This window comes from Apodemus sylvaticus, chromosome 12, assembly GCF_947179515.1.
Source record: "Apodemus sylvaticus chromosome 12, mApoSyl1.1, whole genome shotgun sequence".
Lineage (NCBI taxonomy): Eukaryota > Metazoa > Chordata > Mammalia > Rodentia > Muridae > Apodemus > Apodemus sylvaticus.
This window is the reverse complement of record NC_067483.1, coordinates 80093312-80119327: the sequence shown is the minus strand read 5'-3', so window position 1 is coordinate 80119327 and position 26016 is coordinate 80093312. Positions and strand designations below refer to the sequence as shown.

Here is a 26016-nt window from a genome sequence, read left to right as displayed (position 1 = left end):
AGGAAACACAAGAAGCAGCTTGTGACTCTCCTTGGGTGCTATGAAAAGAGGACTCTTGCCCCAGGCCCTTGTAACCTGGCGTTGTAAACAGGCAGGACGCCCCAGCGGCTGTCCTCTCCCCCTTGGTGCAGACTGAATGAAGACAAGACTAGACGAAGTGAGAGACTGAGCAAGGACCTGCGGGAGAGACCAGGCATCACAGTGGTGGTTTGGAATGGAAGCCCTTCCTTCCAGGACAGAGAACTGCTTCCATCACGGAAAGGTGGCGTGGCCGTTCAAAATGGAAGGCTTGCTGCTCAAGGGCCTTCTGAGCATGCTGAGACCACCCTAAAGGTGTATGAAAGGGCATGGACGGCCTGTCCGAAAGCTGAGGGAAAGCTGAGGGAAGAACCAGCATAAATGGAGAAGCTTCCAGAAAAGGGGGCCAAGTAGTCCGCAGTAGACTCGAGTGCCTCGATGGATCATGGTGTACCAAGCGCTCACAAAGTACCTGAAGAGCGCATGTGTAAATAGGCATAGACTGGGGCAAAGCAGGAAGAGTTTCCAACAGAACTGTTGAGGAGACCCGCCCACTCATGGGATAAAGTGAGCGAACCGGGAAGAACAGAGCCGTGAGTGAGGGTCACCTGTACTTAGGTGAGGAGCTGTGTCCTGGGGGGGGGGGGGGTGTCTCGATGAGAACGGGGCAAACGTCTGTGCTGCACTAGTGCCTGGAATTGAAAGAGATCTGCGCAGGACAGGACGGATGGAATCCAGGGCGTTGAGCCCCAGGCTCGCACACTGTCCCCTCCATACACGTGGTCTGAGTCATGGTTGGAGGCCCAGGAGGAGCCAGCCTCAGCTATTCATGCTCCTCCCACTCCGCTCAGCCCTGTGCACCCCTTTCGCCAACCCTCGACAAAAGCAGAGCTCTAACTCTTGCCTCAGTGGCCCCAAATCCCTATGACATGGGTACTGGGCCAGCAGAGAGACAAGAATATAGCCATATGATTGCAAAAAGGCCAGGAGTGCCACCCCCCCCCCCCAAGAAAATGGATCGCAGCGTTTAGGAGTGAAGACCCCGACCAGAACACCATCTGCTTCTAGCCCCTGAGCATCAGCGGTCCTGCATCCCAGTCCACTGTAATTTATCTTGATCTCCCTCCAGTGCCCACTGGTATCCCTCATCCCCACAGCCGTAAAGTGGAGCCGCTCCTGAGAGAATAGAATAACTTTAATCTGTTAACTATGAAAAGTCTAGGTTAGCAGCAACTTGGATGCCCCGGGGACGAAACTGAATCCGTGCTCTTCCAGAGACCGCAGAGGCTCCCCTTCAGTTTACAGACGTGGCTGGTAGGATGTTGGCTTTCCGTTCTGCTTCAATGCAGTACTTCTCCGGAAGGCCGGTGGCTCTGTGGGAAGAAATGCAGGGGCATATGTAACAGGTGTGACAGGAGAAAGCACGCTCTGGGCTCCCAAAGCCTGTGGTCCTGTACCCCAGCCCGTTCCTACAGGTTGCCTCTAGCTGGCACATCCGCACTGCTGATGTACCACCAAGTATGTTCCAGTCAAGATCCTAACACACTGGCAAGGAGCGACCAGTGAGCCAACGAGACCCAGTTCCAGAACCTTCTGCCAGAGCCCCCTTCAGAGGGCAAGCCTCGGCCTGGCTGCTACGCCACCTCTTCGAGGAGGAAAGAGAGAAAGGAACCCAGCGCACCTCAGCTCTTCCAGCTTTTGTTTCTTGATGTCCTCGATGCGCTCACGGCGCTTCTGGGCTTCCTCCTTGAGGCGCCGGCCCTCTTCGAAGGTGGCGAGCCGGTTCTGTACCTGCTTCTGCTGGTTCTCCCGCACCTGCCGTCGCAGCTCGTTGGCATGCTGGAGACACCCGGCTGCCTTTTTCTCGTGCTCCCGCTTCTCCCTCTCAATCTGCTCTCTCTGAGCCCTGGGGAAGGGACAAAAGGAATGCAATTTGCTGAGCTCTTCAGTGGTCATGCTGTCCAACCTCGAGGTCTCAGGCACCAGACTCAAAGTATCTACCGTGTGCCCCTCTCCCCGACAGACCCAGATATGTTGTCATATGTCACAGTGTTGACATTTTTTTTAGATTTTATTTATTATTATAAATAAGTACACTATTGTAGCTGTCTTCAGACACACCTGTTTAGGGTGTCACCTAAATGTCAGTATTTTTTTTTCTAAAGTTAACAGTATTTTTTTTTTCAGTTAACAGTCTGAAAGTTCAGGATCTCCTGAACAGAAGCAGGAAACCCATATGTGGGGCGCACTGAAGGTCACGCTTTTGAAGTAAGGAAATCTGGATTGTTGGCTGTGGCAGGGACACTCCCTGAGTAGAGACATCTGTCATGGAAGTCACCTGGTCTGGAGACACTAGGTCTGGATGCTAAGCTAGGACAGCAGGTGAGGCTGGACTTCTCCAAAGAGCTGGATGGAGTTTAATAGCTGGCTAGTGTCTGTGCTCCAGGCAAACCCAGCAAAGTAGAGTCAAGTGGGTCAGGAGCAGAAGTAGGACTTGGAATTCATCCCATTAATATTTATTAGTGCCTGCCAAAGGCACACAGCTGTCCAAGGGCACAGAGGCAGGGGGAGACACCTGGAAGGCAATCTGGAGCCCAACGGCAGGCTCCAAGGGGGATTTGGGAAGCTCTCTCCATTACCAAGTGTCCAGTGACCACAGCACAACCTGAGGATGGGGTCGGGGGACACTGAGGGGCAGGAAAAGCGGAAGAGCCAAAAGGCATCTCAGTCAGTGGGAACAAGCAGGGGCAAGATCCTCTGAAAATCCAAGAGTGTTGTTCTCAGGGGAGACGGTCTGCTTTGCCTCCTTAGAGGCCCAGGAGCCTAGCCTGGCTTAATCCTGCCTGAGACCGCTCCAACAGGAAGGACCCGGGGCCCAGACACGGAGATGACTGGGCACTGGTCAATCTTGCTTCATTTGAGCACAACTTCTGTAATTTCAAGTTCTCCAAATGCAAATTTTCTTTGGTTTGCCCTCCAGATCTTTTTTTTAATCTTTTTTTTCCCCCAGAGATTGAAACAAAGCGAAAAGGAAGTGGTCCCCAGTCAGATCAGGGATGGTGATGGCAGATCTGACTGGGAGAAAACAGAGCAGAGAAGGAAGCTCTGAGGGAAGACCAGAAGAGAAGGCAGGATGAGTCCTTAGCCTTTGCGTGCACGCTGAAATCATCTGTGAACAGAAACACCTAACAGTAAAGACACTAGCCGCCAAGCAGCATATAGATATATACATATATATATGTATATAAATATGTGTGCGTATATATGTATATGTGTGTGTGTGTGTATATATGTATGTGTGTATATGTGTGTGTATATATATTTACATATATATGTATATATGTGTGTGTGTATATTATATATGTCTGTGTGTGTGTGTGTGTATATATATATATATATATATATGTATATATATATATATATATATATAGTGCCCACCCAAACAGCAGGGATCTCTGGAAGCCTTCGAGTGGAGCAGGTATAGACAGTGTTCATTCATTTCTAATGAGCTTCATGATGCCCAGACAGCCCTCAACACATGTTGCTCACTAGCTATGAGTCAAAGCAATGGCAGACTCCCTCAAAGTCTCATTCTAATGACACAGTCCTTAGTGTCGGGATGAATCCTCTAGGCTTCTCCTATTCAGTTTCCCTGGTTTGCAGAAAAGATGTGGGATCTAGGGGCAGCAGGAGAGACCTTTATTTACACCATTACTGATACAGGCTCGGTTCCTTAAACACTTCCAGATGCTCTTTTCCAATTCTCTAATCAGAAAATTTTTGGCTCGGATGGCTTTGAAATATCTCAGCCATCCATCTAGTCAGGATGACTGCAGCAGCGACATGATCAAGAAGGATGCACAAGTGTCTGTTAGCATGGCAGGAATCTCCTCTCCATGCACCACGCACCACCCCCTGGGCACACTCCTGTTCTCCTTCCACAACTTTATCAACACAGGGAAAGGAAGCCGGGATTCTTGGATCCTCCTACCGAAGGATCCTCTCGAACTCGTCTCGGTCCCGCTGAACCTGAACGGCCAGCGAGTGTTCCTTGAAGGCCACCTGGTCCAGCCTGCTTTTGCGTAGCTTCTCCTCTGTCTCCATCTTCTTCTGCACGTTTTCCTTTTCTTTTCGGCGCCATTCTCGATCTGCAACCTCCTGGTTGCGCTTGGCCCGCAAGGCATCCTAAGAAAGCAGGTGGGGGGTCGGGGTGGGGATGGGAGTGGGTGGGGTTCACGTGCGCTATGAGGATACAAAGAGCCTAAGATAGAGTCACCGACTTACAGACTTCAGTCTGCCAAAGGAAGAAATGGAATCCTGGCATAGATTCTTCAGGGCCAGAATATTCCCCAAGGGGTCACCTTGCTCTACCCCTCTCGCCCTTATTGTTTCCTCGAGCACCTTGGACTCCTAGGATTGCTTTTAACTTTAAAAACTGCTAATGATAGAGATGCCACATATCCTCTGGTGACGTTTCATTAGTCAGGTAAGGTTGGAAAAACCTCTTTATGTAGCAGTCCGAAACTTTCTCTAGAATCTAAGAGCACAATTCTGCTCTCTCGCTGCTGCCGGGGGCAATGGGAAAAGGCCCATCCTTCCTCCTCAGGTGCATTTTCCAGAATAAATCCCCCGTGATTAAATGACATTTGTCTGCGGTTAGATTTTGAAGGCTAGACAGCAGGCATCCTCTCTTCTGTACCTCCACCCTGCAGGCCACTTTACAGGCTGCCAAGGGATGGCTTCCGGGAGTGGGATGGACAAAGGAAAGCGGAGAGGGAGAGGAAGTGGAGAGGAGCAGGAGAGGAGCTCTACCTGCTCTGCTCGATAATCCTGCGCCTTCTCCTGCAAGGCCCTCAGGCGGGCGATCTCCTTCTCTTTCTCCTTCCGGATTTTCTCCTGTTCAGCTTCATACTCTGCCTCTCGAGCCTGCCAGGAAGAAAAGGCCTCGTGATAATGCACACCGTTGCAGTGCTGCCCAGAGAAACACAATCTGTACAGCGTACCGCACCTCCCTTCCAGCGTCTCCCCTTCCACTTCCACGCTCCATCTAAGAGGGGGGCGGGGCTTTAGCAAAGCACAACCGTAAGGACAAGTAGCCTTTGCAGAAGGCAGTCGTGGTTTATAAACCGCTTTCTTAGGCCTTCTTCTGGATGCTAAAACTGTTTGGAACGCAGGAATCCTGAGCCCAGACTTTCTTACTCCTTCTGTCACACTGAAGATAATTTCAAGTTGCAAGGCCACAGAGCCGAGTAACAACTGTGGCTCCCCGCCTGCCTTGTAAAATGCAGCAGGTAGAGGTTATCTCATTAGTGTCCAGGCAAACTGCCAACCATGCTTTGGGCAACCCTACAGAGGTTAGCAGACACCTTAAGAGTAAACCATCAAAATTCGTCCCTTTTACCGCCTCTGTGAAGGAACGGGAGGGAATCAATCCCAAGACTTCTCCACCCACTGCTGCTCCTAGAACAGTCGCATGACCACAGGCACATGCTGGGTGGCATGCTTGGTCGTCCCATGAAGACTGTCCCTTATCCCTCATTATTCTACCTTCCCAGACTGCCAAGAATTGCAGAGAGCTAGCTGCCTTTTAGGAGTCATGCTCCACAGAGTCACGCTGGTTGTTAGCTTACAGGTAATCCAGCTGGCCTGCCCTCAAGGGCCTAGCAACTGCCTACGTCATCACCTGCCTCACCAGGTGCAGCAGGCAGAACACGGAACACGGGAATGCCCACCTGGGGAGGGGGCTCTCTCTCGCTCTCTCTCCCCCTCCCTCCCCTTGTAGTTCTCTCTCTCCCTTTTTGTCCTTAGAGCCTCTCCCTCTCTGCTACCTCTCTCAATGCCCTCCCTCATGGCTCGCTCACATGCTCTACTCCTCTGGACCTGCCAGGAGATACCCCCTTCACCCCATTAGATTTCATAACACTGCTTCCTCTGCCTCATCTTGCCCTGGATAGCAGGAAAGAAAATTCTCGATGCTTCTACAACCACTCTCTGCCTTGAGTCCTGAAGGGGCAGGGCTGAGAGGATCAGCACACTTTCTAAAAACACATCTTAAAAGAAGTAGGCTAAGTTAACTGTCATCAAGAACTCCAGATCTGCAGAAGAGACAGGGACTGGATCCACAAGCACGGGAATCATTTCCCTGCCATTTGAGTACTTCTATTTATTTTTTTGTTGTTGTTATTTTGGTTTTTGGGTTTTTTGGATTTGTTTTTTCCAAGACAAGGTTTCTCTATATAGCCCTGGCTGTCCTGGAACTCACTCTGTAGACCAGACTGGCCTTGAACTCAGAAATCCACCTGCCTCTGCCTCCCAGGGTACTGGGATTACAGGCGTGTACCACCACTGCCCTGCTATGTGTATATATATATATATATATATATATATATATATATATATATATCCATATTCACTCTAAACTATACTTACAAGTCTTTTTTCCTCTCCTTCATCCTCTACTCTGCACACACACACCCCAGTCATTCCACCATTCATTTTTGTCCCAGAGTGAGTCCACACATTTGTGAGTTTTATCCATCCCAAGCTGTTAGCAGATATTGCTTTTCCCATCTATTTCTTCTTATGCGTTCATTCTCCATGAGGTATCTCAGCTACCCAATACAGACTGTCCTATATGAGTTTTAAAAATGTATGGAGAAGCTAACGCTTGGTTTCTAGGCTTCTCAACCCTTGAAGAATTCATATAAACTTCACTCTCACCAATCACTTTAGTTTTCTTTTACTGCACATGACCCTGGTCCCAGCTTTTAAATGACTATCAATGAAGACAATGATGCACTGATTTGGACAGGGGTGTCTGTAGAAGCTATACTCTTACTGAACAATCTATCAAGCCATGGTGAAGAAGAAACGAAACCAGGCCTGTGTGTGTTTAAAATGAAGGCATGGCTGTCCCCTGCTAGAGTCCCATGATTGCTCAGGCCTGTTACAGACGCATCACCCCTGGTTCCAGCATCAGACACCAGGTCCCTACCATCTTCTTCTTGGTAAATTCCATCACCATCTGGTCCGCCAGCCTCTCCTGTGCCAGCATCTCTGCTTTCTGTCTCTGGTTTTCATCGTTGATACGTTTAATTTCAGCTTGCATCTTCAGCTTTTCCTGATGTCTTCGTTCCAGATCCTGCCAGCAAAAGGAAGAGACCCTCAGAGGAGCAGAAGGCAAGGCATAGAGCTCCTGGCACGATGGTATAGAGAGAAACAGAGGCAGGGGGCAGTACATTGTGGCCAGCACCAGCCCAGACTAAAGCTGTCTTTCAAGAATGGACAATAAGCAACTTTGCTATCAAATAGGCTCTTTGCAATCTTCACCCAGCTCAGCTTGGTGATGGCCCCTGACACTTATCTCTCAATGCTTTCTGGAAATGGAGGCTCTTAATGTTTTTCTCCCACTTGACGCGCTAAAGTCTACCCTTGTGAACCTCATGAGCTATTACCATCCAGGGTTCAAATTCCTTCTCCTATTGAAACTCAAATTTGAAGCCAGGCGGTGGTGGTGCACGCCTTTAATCCCAGCACTTGGGAGGCAGAAGCAGGCGGATTTCTGAGTTCAAGGCCAGCCTGGTCTACAGAGTGAGTTCCAGGACAGCCAGGACTACACAGAGAAACCCTGTCTCAAAAAAAAAAATAAATAAATAAAAAAGAAAAGAAAAAGAAAAAGAAAAGAAAAGAAATGAAAGAAAGAAAGAAACTCAAATTTGAGATCCGATCCCATTCAGTGGTGATGATTAAAAAAATTAAGTGTTGCTCACACTAACTCGGTTCCGCTCACTGGGTATTTAGCAGAGGCTATTTCCCAAGGTCTGAAAGGTGGGGCCTTGAACAGATGAAAAACTTGTGTATTTACTCTTCGGGTTGTTGTTTTTGTTGGCTCATTTGACTTCCAAGGAACCAAAGGGACTTACCCTGTTTCTTGCCATTGAAGCCCTTCAAAGCAACGCAGGAAAAAAAAAACAACTTCCTTGATTCTTCTCCATCTTGCTAGCAACATGGACATCTAGAGCTGTCCTGCTGCCTGGGATGCTGACAAGCAGCTCTGTGTCCACTGAGGTGCCGGGTTCTACCCTAAGCTTGCCTAATACTACTTCCTGGAGACTTGGGAGTGTCTTTTGGAAGGATATCCAGAGGACAGTGACACACCAGCGGAAATGGCGTTGACTCCCCCGCTGGAACACACCAGCAAGCCCTCCAATTCCCAGCTTCCCCACAACCCAGCTGAAGTGTCCAGTCTTCGTTTACCACCTCGTTCTCTGCATATTTTCCCCATTCCTCTGATACCCACACTTCTCCCAGAGCCAGTGTCCTAGCTAGGTGTGTCTATCTTCTAGGTTTCCTTTACAAGATGTTCGCAAGTCTACAAGGCTCATCTTCTGCCTCAGGCAGGGATCCTCATGCTAAGTCTTCACGCTGGCCCTCACATTGTAGATGCTAGGAAAACCTGCTGATCGCTTATGGGACTCTTGGGGCAGGGAGGGCAGGGTCCCCAGTCACTAACAGCTGGTGCCTTGGCTGATGACAACTCAATCATCCATACACACGGGGAGGAGACAAACCAAAAAAGACCTTGAGTTCCCTTGAGTTAAGTGGCATCATAGAAGAAGAATCTAGTACAGGAATAGTATTGAGGAACAATTTCTGGTGTTTTACAGCACAGTGGGACAATTACTGCCAATAATGATCAACTGTACATTTCAAAATGCTAGTGGGGAAGATTCTCGGTGTTCCTAATACAAAGAAATGTCAGTTGCCTGAGGTGATGAATATCCTGGCCACCCTGATCTGACCATCGCACATCCTACATATAGGACTGTCACACCATAGACCACAAAGGTACACGGTTACTAGGTGTCAGTTAAAAATGAAAATAGGCTTAAGAAACAAATGAATCAACAAATGGGGAGATGCTTCTAGATCAAATCAGACTAAAGAGACTTAATCAAATACAGTGTGTGAACCTTGATTAGAAATTGGCTTGGAAAACAGAAAAGGGGCTGAAAATGCATTTCTTTGCCAATTTAAAAAAAAAAAGAATCTAGGTTAATATTAGGTGATGTTGTGGGGTCTCTGGAGGAGCTCTTTTTTTTTTTCTTTTTTGGTGGAGGCTACATAAGTGGTTCTTGCTCCTCAGAGATTGGGTCATGAAGCATTTCATAGTGAAGTGTCAAAATGTCAAAGGAAAAAGTACTTGCCGGCACAGTCCTAATTCTTTCAACTTCTGTTTGTGGGTGACGTTTTGAAAATGAAGTCAAAAAGCAAGCAAAGGTGTTAATATGGTCAAAACACATTATACAGCATTGCCAAAGAACTAATATACCTTTCATATGTGTGTGCTCAAATGCCTCCTACGGGGCTAGAGAGATGGCTCAGTGGCCAAAGCACTTGCCCCCCAAACACAAGGACCATGAGGCCTGGAGCTCGGATCCCTGGAAATCTTGCAGATGCTGAGTGGGTGCCGTGCTCCATTTATAATTATAACCCGAGAAGACAGAGAAAGGAATTCCCAACAGCAAACTGGCCAGCAAGACTAAGCTTGCCCAAGAAGCCTGCCTCTGAGAATTAAGAGTGACGGGGGTGATTCCTGATTCTGGTTTTGGGTTTCCCGGGTGCATGTGTGCACACACGTGTGTCCATCTGCATGCAAAAACATGCACACCCACAGACCTGTGTGCATCTGTCCTTGCTACATGCGTCTGTAGCTTGCAACACGCCAGATGAGGCAAACAGAAGACCATCTTAGCTTCATGACGTTCACACAGGTGTGTCATTGGCTGTTTGTTTTCTTTCTTTCTTTCTTTTTTCATTAAATGTCCCTTCTAATTTTATCTAAGCTAATAGGGATAAAAGGTTTGGCTTCCCAACACAGTTAATGACAATGGGATATTGTGTTCGCTGAATGAGACAGCAGCAGGGGAGCAGGAAACTTAAAGCACTCCTGTTCAGCGGATGGAATGTATAATTTCCCTCCCTCCGCAATGGAGGGACACGCTGTAAAAACATCCCTATGTTTACTCGTGCGAAGCACGCAACCATTTATTTCCTTTATGTGTCTGCTCACATTGATATGCCAGCCTTGGACCCCAAGTCCCTGGGAGGCAAGGACAACATCTATCCAAATCACAGCCCATCCCAGCATGATGCCATGGCCAAACAAATGATCCAGACAGCAATTAAGAAGTTGATGGCAATGATGTTGTGAAATGAGCGTATGTCCTGTGAGGAAACAAAAGAATCGCTCCGTACCCGAGCCCTGAAACCTCAGAGGGCTTTGCTGCTGGTGCTGGGGAAACACAGCATGAATGACTTGCTGTTTGTCTGTTACCTGCAAATCCTCCTCCTGCAGCCGCTCCAGGTACGCCAGCATCTGCTCCTTCTCCTGCTCACGGTGCTCCGCCTGCAGCGACCGCTCCTCTTCGTTCTTCTTCATTTGCTCCAAGATGTGCCGTTTTCCCCTGGGAAAGTACAAAGCCAGAGTGGCCCTGAATGAAGAGAACAAGTTTCTACCCAGACTTCTCCCCAAAGGGTCCCCAAGACAGGAGGTCCCACGGGCATCATTTGACAAGTGTCCCTTCGGTGTGCTTATGTTTCCTGAGTCCTTTCCTTGACTGTCCTGGAACGTAGCTCCTCATTTTGCTGTGTTAGTTCCCGGGTACTCCTGCCTGAGATTCCTCTTATCTGTCTGCCCAGGAGTTACTCTATATCCTAACCCACCTCCTCCCTCCTAGTATAATTTAACAAGGAATCCAGCTTCTTCCTAAGTCTCCTAATGATGTGGGAAGACAGCTTCCTCCCTGGTTCACAGAGGACTTTGTAGATTTTCAAAGACTGGGATCTCTAATTCCTTTAGTGTTTGTCCTCTATTGTCTTCCAGCCTGACTTTCATGCCTCCTCTGCCTACTGTCTTTTTGTGTAAGAACCTCGAACACTGAAGACTCCCGGCTGCTGATAGACAGGGCTGAACCCTGAGGTCCTCTCAGCCGAGCCCTCTTTTCAGCAGTAAATCCAGGGATACTGTCTGGACGATCAGAGCCTTCTGCCAATGATCCCAGGGTGCTGTGAGGTTATTGATAACCTTGGAGGTATCTAAAGCCTAGGGCATGAGTGAAGGCTGGAAGGATGGGGGTAGACAAGGCAACGGCAGCAATCAAGCAGAAATGTTAAGCTCATATTCAGATCGGGTACTTGAATGCTTCGTGTGACAGGCGAGATTTAGCAGGAGCAGAAAGAGTTGCCTGGAGAGCGGGTTAGAGCTCAGTCAACATAAAGGTTGGAGCTGCATATGAGGCAGAGCATCTGCTTATAAAGACCTCGAGGATGCTGGGGGAAGACGTGTAGAATGAATGACAGCGGCATGGAGAAAGGGCACTGAATTGGAGCAGGCAGAGAAGCACCTATTACAATCTTGTAATGAGCCTTGCAGGTTGTATGATTCCCTGTATCATTCTGTAAGGAATGGAGAGACATCGGTGCCTCAGCCACATCTCGGCTCTTCCCTCTTTGCTAGGCTACATGGACCTGAAGATACTCAGAAAGGGCTTATGGGGGAAATGGCGAAGCTCCGCCTTTACCTACCGTACTCTCTCCTCCCTCCTTTTCTTTTCCCGATCCTCCTGCCTTTTGAGGGATTCCTGCCGGTCTAATTCCATCATGTGATCCAACCGCTTCTCTTCTTCATCCAGTTCCTTTTGTATTTGCTGCTTCTCCAGGATCTGAGCATCCCGGATTGCATGGCACTTGGCATTCAGAATAATCTAGGGAGCGGGGGAAAAGAATTCTGACACTAGGCTTATGGATAAGGTTAAGGATGGAGGTGTGATGAGTGTGTGGGAAATTAAGAGGGGAGACACGGAGGCAGAATGCACGGGCTGGAGATGTGCTCAGTTGCTCTCTGAGTTCAAAGGAACAGCAGGTTTCACTCACCCTATAGCTCAAACATTTAGCGGTAGTTTTTTTTCCCTAATAATTTATTTGTATTTAATGTTTTTTGATGTTCTGCTTGCATGTAAGTCTGTGTGAGGGTATCAGAAGCCCCGGAACTGGAGTTACAGACAGATGTGACTTGTCATGTGGATGCTGAAACTTGAACCCAGGTCCTCTGGAAGAAGAGTCAGCGCTCTTAACTGCTGAGCCATCTCTCCAGACCCTTTACTGGTTTCTTATCAGGCACTAAGTTTTATTCAAGGAGAGACAGCATCAGTCAGGGTATTGTAGAGTTTGGAAAGTAATGGATCAATCAGCCGTTGGGAATACGATGAACGCGGTGATATCACCTACATAAACCCACACATAATCTCCATAAGACGTTAGGGCTTCGCAATTCCTTCCCGGGGACCCACGAACAGCATTCTGTGCTTAGGGAAGCCAAGACTTTCCAGCAGAAATTCAACCGGAACATTTTTTAATCTAGAAGAGCCCAACATGCATAAAAGAAATGAGAAACCATGGCACCCTCATTAAGAACCAGAAAGTAAAAGCTTTGGAATAATAAAAGCAGGTACCAGCAGAGAAGATTTAACCAGAGAGATGAAAATCTGAGATGAAGAGCTTGGGGAGTCCACAGGTTTTTGTTTTGTTTTTTTTATTAGTCAACAAGGGCGCGACATGTAAATGAATTACAGAATAGAATTTCAAATGAGCCTCTGACCCTTGTGCTCCCAGCTAAAGGAAGTACTCTGGGTATTTCAAAAAGAACCCTATTGTCTCCACCACCATCTGGGGCCCGGACTTGAACTAACAGGATAGAAATAGGAGAGAGATCCTTATCAGTCACAGTTTACAAATACTCTCCCCGAGTCTTAGCTTGTTCAGTGCTGCCAGAAATTCTGCTTAGTCGGGCTGCCGTCATCATCTTACATGTGTACACGTGGACACGATGAGGCTCAGGGAGAGCCAGTGGCTTGCCCTCGTCATCCAGGAAACAGGTCGCTTCTCCTCCCATCTACGCGAGCCCTGCCCACACCAGTCCCTTGCAGAGGGAGCAGCAGGGAGTCCTCAGAGGGAAGGAAGGCACACACCCACCTTGCTCATGTCCTTGAGCTCCTCCTCCTGCTCCATGCGGAGCTTGTTGGCTCTCTGCAGAAGGTTCTGGGCCCGATCCCTGGCCACCTCCTCCAGGTCGTTTAGCTTCTTGTTATTGTTCCAGGCCATTTCCTTCTGCTTCATGATCTTCTTGCGGACTGTGACTGCTTCCTAAGGGAGACCAGCCTGGATTGGTGGGGTTATTCCCTGTAAACCTGCCTGCCGAAGACAACCTGGGAAGATTGCTCTTCAGTCCCTCACTGTCTCAGAGCAGAGGGGTCTCACAGCCCGGCTTTGTTGCCATCTTCCCAGTGGTCCACGTACCGCTCCCATAGCTCAGGGATTTCCTTCTGGTCTTCGACGCCCGACGTTTGTTTATTAAATGCACATGCACACCTTATTTTAGCATGCCTTTACTGAGCTTATCCTGCCTGGTATGGAAAGCTGACTCTACTACATTTTCCTATTCTGCCACTCACCCACCCACCAAGGACACAGCTACAAAGGTGAGTTACCAAGATGGCTTCCTTCTCCTTCTTCAAGGCCTGCTCTCTGGCATTCAATTCTTCTTTGGTCAGGACTTGGGATGCCCATTTGATCCGCTCAAACTCCTCAGGGCTTATGATTAGGGATTCCCCAGAAGGGTCCTCTGTGGGAATACTGACATGGGAATGACCAGCGTTAGGGAGGAGAGCAGGCTCAAAGCTCCCTCCCCCTTCTCCTTCCCATATTCTGCTGAGACAGAAGAGTCCACAAACTCATGGGCCACTGAAGTGAAAGGTTTCAGGTGAGAAGCAACTGATGCTACAGATCAAAAGAGACATTTTATATCTATCTTCCTACGGTCTGTCTCGTGTGCCGCGTTCTCCATGTAACTGTCGGTGACCTCTCCTTGTGTTTCTGTAAGTCCACCCTGCTCCCAAGCATTTTCCTCTGAGCCCCACCACATTCTATTCTAACTCCATTGTACTGCCCACTTCAGGACCTAGGGTGCAAGGCCTGTTTCAGCTTCCTCAGGACGCTTATCTTAACTACATGAGCAGCCTAATCTCCGAGCCAGGACCTGGTACTCAGCATACTCAAAGCTGTGGAATCGAACTTTAAAAACAGATTACTCCTGATGCTCATATAAGAGATAAGCATAAGGGTCTGTTTGGCAGGGTTGAGACGATGCTGGTGGGAAATCTAGATATCCCTGTCCGTCCAGCCTGGATGGAAGCTTTGAACCCTAAATATTAATTAAAAACTCTGATCGGCAGCTCCTGAAGACGTGTGTCTCTAGAGCTCTCCTGTGGCTACCCAACGCATTCAACAAACCTACAGCTAATTATAATGATTAGAAACAAATAACATACATTAGGGATGGGGGAGGGGGGCAGTTGGGAGGAGGGAATCAAGCGGCTTCTGGGCGAGGCAGTTTAACAGGTGCATGGCAACCAGACGCAGATGATCTGAGACAGGAAGTGAAATCTCAGCCAATAAAAGTGGAGTGTTGGGGGGCGGGGGGGGGGGGGGGAGGTTGTCCTAGAAGTAGGTTCACTTATTATCAAGTTCTCACACTGCACCAAGTGGTGAGGCCCAAAACAACAGAGAGTGTGAAGTGACCAAGAGCAACCTGAATCTAAGGCAGTGGATCTGAAGCACGGCCAGCCTGTCTGCAGACAGGTGGAGAAACAGGACCCCTCAGGCCACTGCCCACATCTGGCTGTCAGATGCCCAGGCTGGTCAACCTCGGCTAAACAGAGCCATAGTCAAGTCCAGCTCCTGCACGGGGATCCAGCTGTGTCTCTTCAGCTTAAGCCGGGAGTGAGCCGAGGGCTTCAAATTCTGTGAACTGGCGTCATCCGTCATTCAGCAGTGGAGCCAGAGCGGTAGGCAGGGTCAGAGAGCCTGAAGCACTGAACAGGAGTGCTAAGCCACCAAACGCAGCACTGGCTCCTGGCACTTGGCTGAGCTCAGCTTGTGCCCTGAGGGAGGAGCCTCATGGCGCTGTTCCAGTTGGGAAGTAAAACTGAGGTAACCCCAAAGGAACCTGGAGAGCCCCCGTGAATTTCCTCTGATAGCCTGGAGTCTGGGGAGGAGCCAGATGCTAATTAGGCATCTGGTCAGTTGCCCTTTGCTTTGGATTCTTGATGTAGCCAAAAGGAAATGAGTGACTCATCGGTGCGCTTCCCTTCCCCAAACGCACTGCTGAGGCCTCAGAAGCATTGCCCCTCTACCCTTTACCTTTAGAGCCTACAGTGAGCTTTGAAATGGAGGGCGGCACCATGCTAACTACCAAAGAGGGAAGAGGGCCAAGATGGAGGAGGGAAAACGATGGAACGAGATAGTCATATTGATTTTTTTCTTTTACATGTAGAATGTGTGTGTGTGTGTGTGTGTGTGTGTGTGTGTGTGTGTGTGTGTGTGTGGTGGAAGAGAGAAGGAGAGAGACAGAGGGAGGACTGTTGGAGGGAAAAGGAGATTTAAAGTAGGAGACAGGAACTGTAACAGACATTGGAATATGTGTATCATGGTAGCAGAAAGGGACTATTCCGAGGAGCACGGGACCATCGAGAAGAGGAAAAGGAAGACACAGAAGAAAGGACAAAGAAGAACAAAGTATATAGATATAATAAAATGTTACATGAAATCTGTTTTTGTGTATGTTAACCAAAAGAGAATCTTTTTTAAATCTATACAGGCAAACAAAACGAAACCCCAAAAGTAAGAGAAAAGAGGAGAGCAGTGGGTCAGAAAGCAGATGGGGGGAGGGAAGTCGGAATGCAGATGGGGGTCAGAAAGCAGATGGGGGGTCAGAAAGCAGATAGGGGGTTGGAATGCAGATGGGGGGTCGGAATGCAGATGGGGGGTCGAAATGCAGATGGGGGTTCGGAATGCAGATGGGGGGTCAGAAAGCAGATGGGGGGGTCAGGAAGCAGATGGGGGGGTCAGAAAGCAGATGGGGGGTCGGAATGCAGATGGGGGGTCAGAATGCAGATGGGGATTCAGAATGCTGATGGGGGAGTCGGAATGCAGATGGGGGGTCAGAAAGCAGATGGGGGGTCGGAATGCAGGTGGGGGGTTCAGAATGCAGGTGGGGGTAGGAATGCAGATGGGGGTTGGAATGCAGATGGGGGGTTGGTCAGAATGTAGATGGGGGGTCGGAATGTAGATGGGGGTCGGAATGCAGGTGGGGGGTCAGAAAGCAGATGGGGGTGGGAATGCAGGTGGGGGGTCGGAATGCAGGTGGGGGGTCGGAATGCAGGTGGGGGGTAGGAATGCAGGTGGGGGTCGGAATGCAGATGGGGGGTTGGTCGGAATGCAGATGGGGGATCGGAATGCAGATGGGGGTGGGTCAGAATGCAGATGGGGGGTCGGAATGCAGATGTGGGGGTCGGAATGCAGATGTGGGGGTCGGAATGCTGATGGGGGGTCGGAATGCAGATGGGGGGTTGGAATGCAGATGGAGGGGTCGGAATGCAGATGGGGGGGTCGGAATGCAGGTGGGGAGTGGGTCGGAATGCAGGTGGGGGGTCAGGCTGTCTGGATGGAATCATCCTGGTGGCCCAGTCTCCCTGCACAGAGGCAGCACTATCTGAGCCAGGAACCGAGGCCTGTGCCCTGGGGACTCACATGAGTTCTCTGACCATGTCTCTGGTGATGAGCTGGATTGTCTCCGGCTTGTGGTCCAAGCCCAGAGCACTGAGAGTTTTCCGGATGGCATGTTTATCACGGATCACCACGATAGGGCTGTCGCTCTTGCCCTGGGATGAAGGCTGTAAGATCAGAAAGAAATCCATAGAAGATGGTCACTCCACTTGCCACTGGCCCAATAGCAACCTCAAGGGTAGCTCCCTTCCACCCCATGAGCTCCAGAGCACAGAGCAGCGAGGGCCCTGGAGAAGCATCCTGGGGTCCTCATCAAAACATGGCTTGGGTGTGCTCTGCACTGGCCTGGCCTTCTTAGAACGATACCTTTTCTTCTTGGGCAGGCGTTCCTCCCAAGGATGCTAGAGACTATGCCAAGGGGTGGAAAGGAAAGGGGCTGGCAGTGTATTTCTATACCTATGTTAAACCCATCCATCAGGTTGAAACTTTAAAAGTTGGTATCTAGGTTATCTCTCCATGAACATTTCTGGTCTTGTGAGATTCTTGGACTACGCTGTGACTCTGAAGCAATACAACATGTTACAGATAAATCTACAATATAATATTAGTAATTTTTAATCCTTCTAATGATTAATATTTTTAAGCCATATTAAGGGAGTTAGACATAGAGCTAAGTGGCCTAACCAAGAATTGCCTTTAAAATCTCACATCGTTGGGCCAAGCAATGCGGCATACACCTTGGATCCCAGCAACTGGGAGCCAGAGGAAGGACAGCTAGTTTGAAACCAGCACGGGCTACACAGCAACACTCTTAGGGAACAAAACATGGTTGAGGAGGGCACTCAGTTAGGATCCAGCAATGTGAACGCAGATCAGATGTGTGATGTATTCCGGATTTTTCTAACCTCAAAAGGGTTAGCAAGAAAACACAGTCTCGGAACCCAGGAAAATGTAGCCTCCATAAAGGCAGTAACAGACACCTGCATGGTGCCCAGTGGGTCGCTTTGACTGGGTCACTCTGCACTGTCCCCTGAGTGCTACTGCCACCTGGTGTTCATCTCTGCTTCCAGAAGGGCACAACTCAGCAATGCTGCAGGTCACTTCTGCCCCCTACCGCCAACTTCCTGGACTCTCATTTACCCAGAAGGCCAAAGAACTTGGGCCACCCTGGACAGGATTAGGAAACAAGCAGGACCTGGAGTTCTGGGCCATTCCCCCACCCTCTTTTATGCCTAGAAAATTCCATGAGAACCCTTCCTCTTACAAAGAGTCTGTGAGTGTAATTACAGAACTGCACCCTTTTGAGTCTTGCCTTTACCAATGGGGAAGACTTGGCAGAGCGGAAGATCTTCTGAGGGGAGCCTCTAGAAAGCCTTCTTCCACTCACAGCTCTCTGCTCCCCAGCCCACCTACGCACCTATGCTTCCAGAAGAGGCCCTTCTTCCTCCATGTTCTCTCTCTCTCAGATGCCCCTACCCAACTCTCCAAGTCTCTCTCCTCTCCCCTCCTCATCAATGGCCACAGACACCAAAGCTGTTCCAAGGAGCACTGTGCCCTCTTTACCCAGAACACACTGGATATCAGAGCCGGGGCCTCAGCGTTCTCCCTTCTTTGGTATAAAAAGCTCAGCGATGTGGCTAGCACAGGCTTCACCCTAAGCAACACTGTTCTAGGCCACTGCTGTGTAAGGGCAGCAGCGACCAGGGGGCTGGGGGAGGGGGAGGGTCTACTGATGATGCGTTACCTTGACACCTCCAAAGAGGCTCTCGTCTACTTCGGAGTTCATGGCTTTGGTCCGATAGCGAGTCCTATTCCGTGACCGGTTGGAAGCGGTGGAAGCGGAGCTTGAGGCATCCCCTGGGCTTAGAGGCTGCAGGGAGAGACAGAGAAAGTCTGGTCATCCGTATCCAGAGGCATCCAGACCTCAGACAGCAAACATTTCTCTAGCTGACAGCTAGAAGGGCGAGCATGCGGGGAAACCTCTTAAAGAATGTGTCTACATAGGACCTGGGGTGCAATATCCCCCATGGGGAAGGGTATTGGCAAATCACACTAAGTCTGCGAAAGGGCGTTTCTGCAGTCTTGGGAACTGATGAAGCAAAGTCAGTCACAAGGTACAGATAAAAAGGATGGAGAGTGTGAGGTGGTGAGTTGGAGGGAGGATCCCTGTTCCTCGTCCCTGCACTGGCACAGTCTCCCACAAGAATGGCCTTAGAGAGGCTACTGCGCCTCCTTTCCCAAGAACGCACAGAGTCCTCATCGCTACCAAGCTTCTCAGCCTGAGCTCCAGGCCCCTTTCATTAAGGACAAGACACCCAACCCCCTTTCTGTTTCATGAGCAGGCTGGGGACCGAAGGAAACAAAAGCTGTGGAAACCCACTGGGCCGCAGCTCGGCGTGTGAGTGTGACGACTGGCGAACGTCAGGTAGTGGGTGAACAATGGTTACCAGCTACAGACAGAGCTAACCAAAACAGAATACTTTTCGACGTGCCAATAGCTTCCTGGGTTTGGCAAATTACCCTAGCTAATGATTGTGGGAGACAAGGCTCATTCCCTAGGACAAACGCTGAAAACATCAGGTATTTGCCTTCGTAGTCATGCAGGGGATTCTAAGATGAGCCAGTAAGATGCCCCTGACCTGACAGCGACTGGGGGCCCAGCGATGCGAGACACTGAACGTGGAAAGCCTTTTTGACCCAGGGCCCGCAGAAGCAGCTGCGTCTGGGGCAGCACTGATAAGGACGCCACCAGCATGCAAAGCCAGCAGCGTCGGGAAGCACCTGCCAGGTCTATTCCCAGTTTCATTTTTGGCCTTGGTTACAGCTGAAGGGGCTCCCTCTGTTCCTACTTTCCAAGCCTCGTTTCCCTGCTGGTACAAAACCAGTGGGCTCTCCTAAATCTTCTCAGGGTGTTCTATCCCACTTAAATACGAGTTCTGGTTCAGCGCTTTCAACCAAGAACCCAGCTAATCACAACCTCCAGTCCCAGCAGTCAGTTCGGCTTCATCTCCGCCCCTCCCCTAGAGTAGATAAGCTACATCCAGGAAGCAGGTTCTGAGAAGGCTTTTGGATAACGGTAGCCTTAATCTAAAGCTGATTCATTCATTGCTTTGGAGGAGCCCACACCCTCCTCAACCACGCACTGGGAGCTGAGATATCTTGGGGGAAATGGTCTAGACAGACTGGGTCCCTCCAAGTCTGAGAATCTGCAGCCCCCAGGGTTTTTACACTGAACTTCAGCTCTGCCAAACAATGAGCCCGGCTGTGTGTGCGCCTTCCTTCCGCTCACTGCCCCGCTCAGCCACTGTAGGCTTCCAGAGGGAGCCATCTTCAGCCAGCCCCAAGACAGCAGAGCGGGAAAACCTGGGTTTATGAAGAGGCAGATAGGGGAGCCCCGGCGATGCGATGCCTGAGAGCAGCCTCTGAGGGGTTGTTATACAGTGGGTGGTGTGCACTTAAAATCTGAGTAAGAGGAAATGAACGGGAAGGGCAGTGGGTAGGATTGAGAGCAAGCCCTGGGGATAAAGGGAACCGGTGGAAGGACCGTGAGGGGTCGTGGTGTTTGAGTTCTCCATATAATTAAGGAAGACTTGGGGGAGGGGTGGCACACAGCAGGATCCCGACTTATATCTAATACAAAACAAGGGATGAAATTAAATAAGATGACCCCCGGAGAACTCTAGAGCAGGCTGAGCTGAACGCCTCTGGGCAGTTCTGACTCCAAGTCACTCCACCATTCCACGTTTTCCAGGTCACGGATGTGGTCTGCGCTGTGGATCGTAATGTGTATGGAAGGGCTCCGGGGTACAAATGGGAAGGGTTATGACTGTTTTCGCATCTGTTTTCCTGTTTCTTTTCAAGGACTCCCGGCGTGTGGCATTGTGCGCCAGACTGTAGGTCCCTCAAGGCGGAGACTGTGTCTTCTCTTTCCTGTGTCCTTGGTACCCAGGTTGGAGGAAGTCACCACAGGAGATAATCCACTGCATAAACCTCGAAGTCAGACCAGGGGAAGGAAAGCAATGACCACAGAAAAGTAGCCGCTGGCAGAGCAAAGGGGGGAAGTATGAGCACCGGCGCTGGGTAGCTAAGAAAACCTCATTTAAGAACTGCTGACTTTGAAGCCACAAGCTTTACCCCAGGGCTAGAATAACCAGTTTTGCCAAGAGTAACAAGAAGAACTAGGGAGGTCACTGTGTAAACACGCTAGGGGGAGGGAAAAAAATGAAAAACCAAGCAGAAATGAAAAGTTGGATCCCTCCGGGCCAGAGGCAGTAGCCAAGTGGTCCTCTTAGGAGGCGAAGAGCTGGTTTTATTTCTTGCGTGACCAAATAAATATTCCCATGACGCTGAGCAGTGGCCAGCCAGAAGCTGCGTAGTCTGCCTTGGAAGGAAAAGCAGCTTTCTCCAGCTACTGACAGCCGAGCCTGGAAAGACAGAGAGGGACTGGGAACAGATAAACAGGCAAGTCCTGCACTAATGTGCTTATATCTCAGTGACCCGGCTGCCTGCCCCCTCTCCTTATAGACCATCTTGTCCCAGGAACACGAGAATCTGGTCCAAACAAGTCTACTCTAACAGAGACTCTGGGACAGAAAGATTAAGTCAACTGGGTATCAATGAGACAGGGGATCTCCATAACATAAAAAAGTTTTTAAGAAAAGGTTTTTTTTTTTTTCAATAGGAGAGGGCTATGAGGGTAGCGGGGAACACAGCACAGCTGAACCTCGTTATATAAATGTATAAAGTGGTCACAATTTTGAGGAAAATATATTCTAAGAAATATGTAAGTGTAACTTTAATTTTTTTAAATCTTACTTTTAATGATGGTTCTTAAACGTTTTAACCTCTCTTTAGACCACTACCCACCAGAGGGAGGGGAAATGGACCTGTTTAGAAAGATTCTTTGGAAAAACTCCTGTCTGTGTTGTCTAGAATCAGCAGTTCAGTTCACAGGTCAGCAGTGGCAGCTCGATCCACTCACAAACACCTCACGGACATGCCAGCAGTCTGGCTCGGTAGAGTCTGGTTATCAACAACAGTGACATGACCTAGCAGAGACAGCCAGGCCTCAGATTCGGCTCGAGTCAGCAGGAGGGACCAGGAGGGACACCAGGAGAAGTTCTCAGCTGTGCCTCTCAGCGAAGACAAGAGACCCACAAGCGTTGCACAGCTAGCTCTATAAGCAAGCCCAGCTCAGCCTCTGTCACTGTCCCTTGAGTCCTTTAGATCCTCCAAACATCACGTGTCCCCCACGTGTCTCGCCTCAGCACGTGCTTCTGTCTCAGCTGACATCACTCTTCCAATCAGTCCAAGTGTGTGGAAGCGTCGAGAAACTGAGAGTCCCGACAAATGCAGCTCAACTATGCAGTGTAAGGCAGAGCAATACATGTGTGTTGTTAGCAAAGAATCCTTCATCACGTGTCCTTTCACGTGCCTGCTGTAGCAGAACATCCTCTCTCCTGTGTCTGCTTCAGCGAAACATTCCTTCACGAGTCTGCCTTAGCCTTTCACCTGTGTTCACATCAGCTAAATGTTCCTTCACATGTTTGTCCCAGCAAAACACCATCCAATCAACTGTCCAAGGAACCCTTAAGTTTCCACTTCGTATAAGTATTCCTCTAGAAATGTTGGTTTAGAGGGCTGGGTTGGATGCAAGGCTGTGAGAATCTGTGTTTGGATCCAGGGCATTCATAAAAGTCAGTCATAGCATCGCACATTTGTGATTCTCACCACACTACCCACCAGCCCCTCCCTGCATTTCAGGTGAGTGTAACCATCTTCAGATGTTTCTTATATTGAATAGTTTCCTGCAATGAATAAGTAGCTATTTTATGACCAAGAAGCACAGTTAAAAAAACAAACATCTATTTCTAATTGAGAACACAGTATATCTGACTATGGCAGGATCTAGGGTATTTGACTTAAACACAAGCAAGACAAGGCTAGCAGGGACTGGAATAGGTCGGTGTGGAGTTTCCCTGACGCAAGTACAACACCTGTCAAGGGAACAAAGACAAAGGCTGCTCCTTCTTAGAAGGCCCTTCCCACTCAGATCCAGTTCCTCTTTCACAGACAGAGTCAACACAGGATGACAAAGTCCGGCTTCAGATTCCTGGCCTGGGTGCACTTTCCATTCCACACACTTGGCTATAGGAAAGGAGGGATTCCCTCACATCAGGGCTCTTGCCGCTCACACTGAGTGATCCACCTGGTTGTCCTTTTTTCTTTAAATGGACCAGGTTACCCACCTGTGACATATTCTGTGAACATTACACCAGGGTTGGAAATGAGCCTCCTGCCTCTTCCTCCAGAGGATGCTTTTTTTTTTTTTCTTTTTTTGAGAGACAGAGTTTCTCTGTGTAGCCCTGGCTGTCCTGGAACTCACTCTATAGACCAGACTGGCCTCGAACTCAGAAAATCCACCTGCCTCTGCCTCCAGAGGGCAGTCCTGGAAACTTGTCTGTGAGTCTCCCCACCACCACCTCTTCTCATTCCTCCATGCTCTCAAAAAGCTTGAAAGTAGCACTACACACACACACACATTCTCTCTCTCTCTCTCTCTCTCTCTCTCTCTCTCTCTCTCTCTCTCTCTCTCTCTCTCTCTCTCTCTCTCTCATTCCAGCCTTGCTGGGGATTACTCAAACCCACTGCTCCCCCCCCCCCGACCCCCGACATGTATGTTCACTCCTATCCAATATGTTAGGGTCCGTAAGTTAGGTAAACTCTTGTCCTGAGTGGTCCTTGGGTGGGATCTCTGGGCTTGGGAGCCATGCAGCCCGCAAGTCTACCTAGTCTAGTCGTAACATACTGATTCTTGAATGCTAGGCAAAGAGGCACTTTTAACACAGGACAGAACTTTCGCCTAACACTTAGGTACCAGGCATAGCGCCAGGTCATTTCACACACACACACACACACACACACACACACAGTGTGTGCTGACAGAAGATAGCTAAATAAGATGTACAGCCAAAAAGCATCCCCATCACTACACTCCACGGAGTCCTCAGAAGTTCAGAACCCAGCTTCTCCTGAAATCCACTAAATCCCCCAAGAGCAAGGCAGACACAAGGCCCAAAGCACGCCCACAAAAAACCCAGCTATCCACCTCAGCCACCCAGGTTGCCAGACATTTCAAGTAAGTCCCAGGAACCACATACTCCAACACCTGTCTGCACACTCCCCTAAACCCCTCAGAGCCAACACGGGCTCCTGCCTGGACTTGCTGGTTTTCACAATCTATGCCCATGACCATCTGCCACCATTCAAGACCTGTCAGGACTGGCAGACTTATCCCAATCATTCCCCTGGGACTTTGTAAACCTGGGATCCGCCTCATTCATTCTTCATTCATTCATTCATTCATTCACCAGCGCTTAAGGTGTGCCCAAATCATAAGAACTGAGGCTCTTCTGAAACATTAGGTGCCTTTCCCATGATCACCCTGCTCTTCTCAACATCATATCCCACAGCCCAAAAGGACTCAGTTCAAGAGGATGGCGGGAGGGGGAAAAGGTGCAGCACATCCCCCACTCAACCTTACCAGACGCTGCCAATCACTACTACTAAGTCTTTTGAGTCTTTACTCCGTTTGCAGCTGGCGTCCCGTCCTCACTCCCAGAACTTCCTGTCTTCCCCAGCCTCTCAGAGGAAGCCCCAGCTTTCCCTCTCAGATCCCCATTCCCCTTCAGGACTCAGGAACTACAGCTACCCAGAGTCTCACCATCTCTGCGGCCGCTTCAGCTGCAGGCGCTTCCACCGGCTCCACGGGCGCTGACGCGTTACCATAGCAACCAAGATCTAGCACTCAGCGTTTTAGACCCGCCCCTCGCCCCGCCCAATTCCTGGGCAGTCACGCGGTAGTTTAGAAGCGGGAACCCCTCCCTCAACCTTTTCCCGCCCTCGGGTAGCTGGAACCAGGCTCTTGAAGGGTGAGCCCCTTGGATACGCCCATCATGTCCATTTTGGCTTTAACCCAGTTCAAGTCAGGGTCAGACTTTAAAGGGCCTGCTTTCCACGGGCCCAGAGAGGGCTCAACTATCAAGACCCCAGGAGCCAAGCCCAGGATCATGTTTTTTCTCTCACAGACCCATCCACCCACCCTAGGTTACCATAGTTACCGCTACCGGTTTCCTCCAGGAGGATTCAAACCAAACCTGATGAGAGTTCAGGCTGCTGAGGGAGAGGCAAGCAGCATTAAACCGAACAAATTCCACAGTAGGAGGTAGTCTGACTGGACCAAAAGACGACTTCTAGCCCTGAAGACGCGAATGCAGTCTCACAGGCTTAGATCTGAGGGAGTTTGTTGAAAATACAAGGAGTCTGCTGAGACGGGACGTTCAGAACCAACCTGGGCAACATAGCAAGACCTATCTCAATAAATAAATAAGCAAACTCAGAATATAAATCCTACCCTAAACAAAGTCAAAATCCAGGGCAGGAACTTAGGGGGAACCTGCTTTTAACACCCCTCCTGTGAAGATTTTTCAGGATTTAAGATTTTTCCCAGTTTCACCTTGGTCCCTCTTGCCTTACAGATCTGCGGGACAGGACTGAGCAGATGTGCAATCTTGCATGCCCCACACCCCACAAAGCTTCCCAACAGCCAGTGGGTTGCTTTTCTTTCTCAAATGTTTATTTTCGGAGCTCTTGGTCTCTCCAGACCCCCCCCCCCAAGTCTCCCTCCAAACTTGTCTTCCAGAACTTTACTTCAACCTAAGCGTGGAAAGCTGTTGACAAAACCAAGGGTCGGAGTCATCTGCCACCACCACACCAGCACCACCACCACCACACCACCACACCACCACCACCACACCACCACCACCACCACACCACCACACCACCACCACACCACCACACCACCACACCACCACCACCACACCACCACACCACCACCACACCACCACCACACCACCACCACACCATCACCACCACCACCACACCACCACCACCACACCACAACCACCACACCACCACCACACCATCACCACCACCACCACCACCACCACCACCACCACACCATCACCACACCATCACCACCACACCACCACCACCACCACCACACCACCACACCACCACCACACCATCACCACCACCACCACCACCACCACACCATCACCACCACCACCACCACCACCACACCACAACCACCACACCACCACACCACCACCACTGATTCTACGGCCGCCATTGCTGCTGCTTAATCCAAAAAGCTTCACAGTTCATTCCCTGGATTCCTCTCCTCTTATCTCCTTTGGAGTCCAGTTACCAGCCACACCTCTCTTAGGCAGTTATTAGCTCCACACCAAAGAGCAAAGTAAGGCCAACACAGGCGCCTGCAAAACAAAGGATGTGTTCTTTTCTCAACTTGGACTG

The 26016-nt window shown here is 49.7% G+C and overlaps 1 protein-coding gene across 1 annotated transcript; it reads right to left on the bottom strand.

Moving 5' to 3' along the window:
- Nucleotides 1–1246: 1246 nt before the first annotated feature.
- On the bottom strand, nucleotides 1247–24420 carry Cfap45 (cilia and flagella associated protein 45). The gene is made up of 12 exons (XM_052200337.1): nucleotides 24365–24420; nucleotides 18386–18511; nucleotides 16666–16808; nucleotides 13566–13710; nucleotides 13051–13221; nucleotides 11605–11783; nucleotides 10355–10484; nucleotides 7013–7159; nucleotides 4831–4944; nucleotides 4010–4203; nucleotides 1700–1924; nucleotides 1247–1391 (listed from the first exon to the last, which is right to left on the bottom strand). Exons 1-12 carry the CDS (start codon nucleotides 24365–24367, stop codon nucleotides 1313–1315), a joined length of 1656 nt encoding a protein of 551 aa, XP_052056297.1. The 5' UTR covers nucleotides 24368–24420; the 3' UTR covers nucleotides 1247–1312.
- Nucleotides 24421–26016: the final 1596 nt, after the last annotated feature.

Bases quoted from the DNA above. Each gene is read 5' to 3' on its own strand.
- Cfap45 (XM_052200337.1), bottom strand. The intron at 4,945-7,012 runs GTAGGGACCTGG...TCTTCCTGGCAG, and splicing joins AATTTACCAAGAAGAAGATG to GCTCGAGAGGCAGAGTATGA. The intron at 1,392-1,699 runs GTGCGCTGGGTT...TTCTTCCCACAG, and splicing joins CAAAAGCTGGAAGAGCTGAG to AGCCACCGGCCTTCCGGAGA.